Source organism: Etheostoma spectabile, chromosome 2, assembly GCF_008692095.1.
Source record: "Etheostoma spectabile isolate EspeVRDwgs_2016 chromosome 2, UIUC_Espe_1.0, whole genome shotgun sequence".
Classification (NCBI taxonomy): Eukaryota; Metazoa; Chordata; class Actinopteri; order Perciformes; family Percidae; genus Etheostoma; species Etheostoma spectabile.
In genome coordinates, this window is record NC_045734.1 from 14,508,198 (window position 1) to 14,516,061 (window position 7,864).

Here is a 7,864-nt window from a genome sequence, read left to right on the forward strand (position 1 = left end):
GCCCGCATGAATCCAAGATTCACCAAGAAAACAGTGAAGTTTGGTGGCGGAAAAATCACGGTCTGGGGTAACATCCAGAATGGGGTGTGCGAGAGATCTGCAGGGTGGAAGGCAACATCAATAGTCTCATAATACCAGCAAATCTTAGCTACCTCTTACATTCCCACCATAAAGAGGCCAAATTCTCCAGCAGATGGTGCCTCCATCGCCAACTTCCATCTCCACTTCAAAGTTCCTCAGGCGAAGAAGATCAAGATGCTCAGGATTGGCGCAGCCCAGTCACCAGACATGAACATCATGAGACATATGTGGGGTAGGATTGAAAGAGGAAGCATGGAAGACCAAACCAAAGAATATTATGCTCTGACTCGTAGGGCAGCAAGACTGCTTCCTAGCACTCCTGATGACTCATCAATACATTGTATGAATCCTTGCCAAACCGCATGATGCAGTCCTTCAAGCTCATGGAAGTCATACAAGATTAAATTTGGATCTCACAGCACCGTATTTATTGCTGACATATTTTAGTATTTGCAGTAAATTTGTTTAATTTCTGTATAGGCAGCACAACTTTTGTCTTGCCAAAATTTGACCTTTCTGTCTTGTTTAAATGATAAATCTTGTTTCAGTGAAACTAATTTATTTCAGTGCATTGAACATCATTTGGGAGGTTTTAGCTTTTCATATGAGCTATTTCTTACACCAATTATAATTAAAAGTCAGGTTAATAGAAGCGTGTTTCTACAAAATAGATAAGCGACAAGACTTTTGTCAGGGACTGTAAGTACTATGCAAATCAATGTTCCTTCAGCACAGGAATTTAAATTAAAGTTTTTGGAGAATAAAATTCTTAGGAACATAACAGAAAAATAAACAGAAATACGTCTACTTCTTCATGTTAATATTGTTTTATGCATTTCTAGAATGGATTTCAAAAGGAAAGATAATTAACAGTGGGTACCATACTGGCCAAAGCTAGTTGTTTGGTTGGCACTTCAAAATTAAGAAAACAAAAATTCTTGAACATTAATGCAAGTGTGTTCACCTACAAAATAGGGAATAGCCAATTCAAGTTTATACAGTAGAGAAAGAGCTCTGGTAAAGGGATCTATTTCATCCCCTTCCTATTACAAATGCACCATCACATGAAATGAAAGAGTGACACAGAGTGGAAAGGCTTTGTTACTGCACCATTGTCTTTACGTTGGGACCTAGTATGTCTGTTTAGAACAAGTAATGACACACATGTAAGGTGTCTTGCTCATGCTCTTATTTTGGTAGGATTTTAAGCAGCATGAGTGTACGCATGTGAACATGTGTGTTTACACAAGTGGCATGGCCAGAGGTTGCCTTCTTCCTTAGAAGAATACATGTTCAAATTTACAACTAGAGCATGCAAAGTAATCCAAGAGTGAAGATCTCACCTGCCAAAGCGGTTTCATTCAGACATGCTTAAACTCACCATATGCACAAAGCAGGTATATTTGTTAGTTTGACAAGCAATCTAAAAGAGATATGTGCCATACTTGTTGGTGAAGGTAACAAAAATATGTTCATAACTCAGTGAGATTAACTGATATCGAAAAATTATTCACTGTATCAAACTCTCTTACATTCCTATGTCAGCATATTTTTCTGATGAACTAAAATAATGTCTAAATTGCTGTGCAGTCCTTCTCTCCATAATTTGGCACGTTAAAAATGCCAAATTAGCAAATGTATTGACCCAATTATGCATAATTTAAAATTGCTTTTTGATTTAAAAACAATTCGCAATTAAAAAAAACAATTTATAGTATTTAAATGTAGTTACTTTCCCCATGTGATAGTATAAACGCCATTACACAAAAAAAAGAATCAATTTTTGGAATTCTATAAACTGATTTTTAATCTATAGAGCTTGAATCGCAATCCCTCTTTCCTCTGCATTTTTGTCATCTTGCTAACACAGGACCTCCGTGTGACCGCATTGTAAAGATGGAAAAACGCTAACCGACTCTTTCGTGGCAAAAAAAGGGTGACACATGCTTACTAAACCCACAACTAAGATGTTCTCTCCAGTGTGCTCTAGATTTTTGGTCATCAAACACAAGTGTTGGTGTAATTAAATCATATAGCAGCATGATTGCCTTCTTAGATGAATTGTAAAATACTTTGTGGGGACTGAGTCACCAGTTTTAATCCAAGGAAACTGTTACTTTTTAAGGGATAAACTTTTCTTAGTAACTAAGTTACCAGATCATTGATCAACACTTACTGGGCCTTCTTTTTGACAAAAAAAAAAAAAGAACAGAAACAGCTAACTGGCTAGGTGCTTCTGAACTGTGTTTAGGACTGATACATAAGACATTGAGTCTTACTACAAAGGCCACTGGTTAGTCCTTATGGGGAGCCTTGCAATCTTACCACTGGTTTCCGTGTTCTTCTGAGGTGTAGCGACCCGTAGGAAGATCTGCTGCCTCCATGAGTGGCGGTGACTACGCAGAGGACTTTCCCCTACACCATATGCTGCACTTCGTGTAGACAGAGCTGCTACATCCCTGAAACACAAACAAATATGCCTTGATAAAAATTTAGTAGGTCATATAATATACTACACACACGCACACACACTTTTACAGTATATCAATATATAGAGACGTAAAATCAGTTTAAGTGATCCATGAAAAAAAGTCCACAGATTGTAACTATGCGGGACACAATAACATGGACATGAGTGTTTGGTGTGAGTGTGTGTCTACCTGCTCTTCGGCTCAAGACAATCATTCTCTTGGACAGGAGCCAGAAATGAAAATTTCAGAAAATTAGGGACAGAGGAGGAGGAGTGGAGACGAGCACGCAGACCACCCAGAGGACTGAGATGGAGAGATGAAGGTGAAACAGGAGGCAGAAAACAGATGAAACAAGAAACGTAGGCCTTGTTCACACAGAAAGACACGTCTTATGAGAAATGGTTTTGAACTGAAGTGCTGGAGTGAAAATAGGCTGAAGATAGTTCAACTTTTGAAGAGACACAGCTTAGATCTCTTTTCAAACTATCAATCAATGAGTCTGTCTGAATAGGGACTTGCATAATAACATGGAAAACAAGGTCAAAAGAAGGATTGAACAATTCATAAGAGCACATGAAACAAAGAAAAGAGATACTGCGAGAGTTGAACAGAAAACCAACACTGGATTCTCACCCTCTTTTATTGAGCCGGGCTCCAGTAGAAGGTGAAGAAGGATGATGAGGGAGGAAAGGAGAGGGAGACAAAAGGCAGGGAGGAATAGGAGGAAGGGTGGAGTCTGTTGGGACATGTCTGGGAAACAGTGCAAATAAAGAAAAAGAGAGCAAAGAGAAAAATAAAGAAACTCAAAGACACACAAAATAGTATAAACTGAAAAAGGTGAGCGAGAGAAAGAGTTTTTTGAAGGTAGATCTGGGAGATACATTTTATGAGTAGACATAGAATGTTGGTTGATCATCACAAACACATTGGCAATATCATTATTATAAACTGTAAATATGGTCTCTTCCTGGTTTAAATGGCAACATTACAACTCCAACCAAAGCCATTCAATATTCTATTTTGTTTGACTCTTCAAGTTAATTAAGAGTACTCCATAGATTTAGCATTGTTTTCTTATAACGTTGTCAGAGTCACCATGGACAGTTAAAAAAAATGATATACTGTAAATACAAATTGACGCAGTAGCAACAGAGATATTGTCTTTTTTGTTTCACAGGTTGTTATTCATTGTCAAAACCTGATGTGGGCATTACCCACAATGCAACTTCCACTGATAGTTCAGTCAGAAATTAGTGTATGTTATTCTAGTAGCAGCTAATAAAAGCTTTGAGCTGCTCGCCTCAGGTGGATATTAAGGAGCGGGCTACAGAGCTACAGATGTCTGGTGAGCTCACTTCTTCCAACCGTCAGGATTATAAATCAAACCGGGTATTATGAGAACACTAATCATCTGTTTTTGAATTCACATTTGCTGAAATGTTCAAACAACCTCTTGTGCAAACTACTGTTAAAAGCATGTGTGTTTCACTTTGTGGGGTGACCTTATGGAATGGACTAACACACAGACAGAGCCATGATATCATTCAGTTAAAAAATAAATTAAAGAAAACATTACTTGACCAATACAGAAGAGAATAGACCGAAACATAGAAACAGAAATGTAAAGGTATTGTTGTAAGTTATTGCAAGATCTGAAAGATTGTATGCTGTATTTGCATATCTATTTACTTTGTAATAAGATGATTTTGTGAATAGGAGTAGGACCAAATAATAAATTGCTTTCCACTTCCTCTCTTAACTAATCCTTTTATATATATTTATTTATTACACACACACACACACACACACACACACACACACACACACACACACACACACACACAAAAACACACCACCAACACACACACACACACACACACACACACACACACACACACACACACACACATATATTCTTTTTTCCTGGGTTTTTTGTTGTTGTTAAATTCTGATTGTTTATGGTTCTTTTAGTGATTTCTGTTTTGCCTTGCAACACCGTTGATTGTTCGAGATATATAGTAAATAAGAAATTAATTAATTAAATGAAACCATCACCAAATGCGGGGGCTCTATTTTATGTCAAGAGGTTTAATGCACAGACAAATAAGTGATTAGAAGCAGTGTTTGAGTCAAGAGCCGAGGAAACAAAGTTCGTAGTCAAGATTTTCAGAGATCAGCATAATTTTTCTGACAGGAAGTCAACTACTACATACATTGAGCTGGCTAAATACTCCAATATTTAGTTCTTTATAGATGATCTACACTGTCCGGTTTCCCTTTGACAGAGATACACCTGCCGTCCCAAAGGAAACCCTCTACTGCGTTCAACCATTGATGAGACTGCCATCACAGGATTATTCCTCACCTCTGATTATTTGACCTCACATCTAACTTGTTATTGGATAACTGGGCTTATTGTCATATTCTACTGAATAAATAATCAAGCAATTATTAAATCTTCTATTGTTTCACCAAACTCACAATAAATACAAGCACACATTTACTTGTCTACCTGTAGACCGACCGACCGACCCACCCACCCACCCACCCACACCCACACCCACACCCACACCCACACCCACCCACACCCACCCACACACACACACACACACTCCTTACTTGCTCTGGTGTGGAGTTTCGGTGCTGACGGAGTAGTGTCTTACAAGCTTGGGCTTAGTAGCTGCAGTAGGGTCCTGTGGTGTGTGAGTTAGTGTGTGCACCGGTGAGTACTCTGCTGATGAAGGAGTGGAAGGATGGCTGAAAGTGTTGGCCCGTCGGCGGAAGCCCTGAGGTTGAGCATCACCGGGTAAAGAGAAGGAGGGAGACAGGGCAAGAGAGGAGTCAAGGTGCTTCAGGTCTCCTGTTGAGTTGTGGCACCTGAAGATGATCAGGAAAGTATGTGAGAAATACACAGTGTCTACACAATATCATGACCACATATACAGATTTGTGTAGTCCAAGGTAAACAAAAAAAAAACAAAAAAAACTGTGAAGTGAAATTTAAGTTTATAATTTGCACTACCTAGTTTTGTAATTTATAGGAATTCCTAGAATGTTTAGGATTATTTAAACATATTTTAATGCATAATTTTAATTATGTAAAGTATATAATAATAAAAGTTATAAATTGATTTGCATTTGCAATGAGTGAAACATGTATTTGACCCCTCTGCAAAACATGACTTAGTACTTAAGTCTTAGTCCGAGGGAGATTGACAGTTCTTTTGTGTTTCTTCCATTTGCAAATAATTGCACCAACTGTTCTTCCTTCTCACCAAGCTGCTTGGCAATGGTCTTGCAGACCATTCCAGACTTGTGTAGGTCCACAATCTTGTCCCTGACATCCTTGGAGAGCTCTTTGGTCTTGGCCATGGTGGAAAGTTTGGAAAATGCTTCTGTGGACGGGTGTTTTTTTATACTTAATATTATATAGGTAACAAACTGAGATTAGGAGAACCCCCTTTAACCCTTGTGTCATCTTCCAGTCAAAATTGAAAATTAACCCTTTTTTTCAATCGATGTTTTTAACTTTTTCTTGTGTTTTTGTCCCTTCTGTCAACCCTTTTTTTCAATGTTTGTCACTTTTTTTGACATTTAACACTAACTTATTAGCTTTCATTTTACAGTTATTTTTGGAATTTATTGTCAATAAACCTAATTTATAGGAAATAATACCCAAATGTTTGAGTTAGAAAAGCAGAAATTAGGAATTATCTAGACTAAAATTAAAGGAATGGATGTTGATAGATAATCACAGGCTGGATTATATCAACTTTCACTCAGTACTATTTTTAAAACCACTTCAATTCTTTTTTTAAATGCTATAAATTTGAACAAGACACCCCAAAATGAATGAATGTAGAGATTTGTACCTGCCAAAGAGCGTTGTGTGGAATCATTCATGTTATTTTGGGAAATTACAATTGGGTAGTTAAAAAGAACTTTGATATAGGAAAACGGGTCACTTTGACCCGAGGACAACATGAGGGTTAAGAGTGTGCTCCTGATCTCAGTTTGTTACTAGGGATGAGCAAGTACAGCATTATCTGTATCTGTATCTGTTTACCACATGAATTATCTGTATCCGGATCCGTACTCGGACTGGGCGGGGCATAACCCGGAAGTGGTCAGATTTAACCCGGAAGTGGGTCAGGTTGTCTTGAAATGGGCGGGGCTTTAACCGGTATGTTATTTTAAGCATGCAATTGATAAGGGTTGTTAAAATTTTTTTATATTTATTGCTGATTAGAAAACTATTTACATGACAGCATCGAGCTTCTGATCAATGGTGTTGTCATGGTAACAAACAAACTATATACAGAACGCTTTGCAACAATGAATACAACACATGCGGTTGCAATTATGAAGTAAAATGTAATGAACAAGAGTTTTCATACTCAGTATAACTTTATTTTTTTAACTTTTAATTTTTTATGATCAGTGTGATTTTTTTTGTTTTTGGTTCTTTTTTTTTTTTTTATTTCCACACCAGGTGTGGTGTGTGTTGTGTGTGGTGTGAGTAAGAGAGAGACAACAGAAGAGAGAGGAGAGAAAGAGAGAGAGAGAGGGGGCGAGGGGGCAGCTGACAGTTAAAAAAAATCTCCGATGGCAGAGACGCAACGGGAGTTGCATTTAAACCAAGCACATGTCTGAAACCCTCGTTCACCAGAAATCTACTGGTTACTATGTAAGGAACAAACCCCACGTTCACCAGAAATCTACCTGGTTACTATGAAGGACTACAAACCGAAGTTAAAAACAAACCTGAAGAAACCCTAAACGTTAGCGGAACAGATCCACAGACCCGATTGACTGACGGAACTCGCGCGGCGCGCGAGAGAGAGAGGAGAGAGAGGAGAGAGAGAAGAGAGAGAGAGAGAGAGAGAGAGAGAGAGAGAGAGAGAGAGAGAGGCGCAGAGGCAGAGGGAGCGCATTTCTCCGTGTTCTGTGTGTGTGTGATAGAGCCAAGCGGGTTTGTAGGCGGGGGGGCTCTGTGATTATCACAGAACGCTGCGTGGCCAGTTGAGGAGTTGTATTCAATCCGAGCACGGATATTGACTCGTATTACTCGTATAATACTTGTACTCGGCAAAAGTGCTTTATCCGTACCGGATACTCGTTTCAGCCGGGTACTCGGATCATCCCTATTTGTTACCTGTATAAAAGACACCTGGGAGCCAGAAATCTTTCTGATTGAGAGGGGTGTCAAATACTTATTTACCTCATTAAAAGGAAATCAATTTATAACATTTTTGACATGTGTTTTTCTGGATTTGTTTTGTTGTTATTCTGTCTCTCACTGTTCAAATAAA

General features: G+C 38.4%; 1 protein-coding gene across 6 annotated transcripts in view; it reads right to left on the reverse strand.

Annotated features, from left to right (window-relative positions):
• tbc1d1 (TBC1 (tre-2/USP6, BUB2, cdc16) domain family, member 1) overlaps nt 1–7,864 on the reverse strand; it is a 67,219-nt gene that overhangs the window by 21,031 nt on the left and 38,324 nt on the right. For 4 of the 6 annotated variants that reach the window (XM_032543353.1, XM_032543360.1, XM_032543345.1 and 1 more), the window contains 4 exons: nt 5,172–5,429; nt 3,186–3,302; nt 2,742–2,855; nt 2,407–2,540 (listed from right to left, as the gene is read on the reverse strand). In XM_032543353.1, coding sequence (XP_032399244.1) covers nt 2,407–2,540; nt 2,742–2,855; nt 3,186–3,302; nt 5,172–5,429 — 623 coding nt within the window. The remainder of the gene's footprint in view (nt 1–2,406; nt 2,541–2,741; nt 2,856–3,185; nt 3,303–5,171; nt 5,430–7,864) is intronic. The other 2 variants (XM_032543369.1, XM_032543378.1) reach the window with 2 other exon arrangements.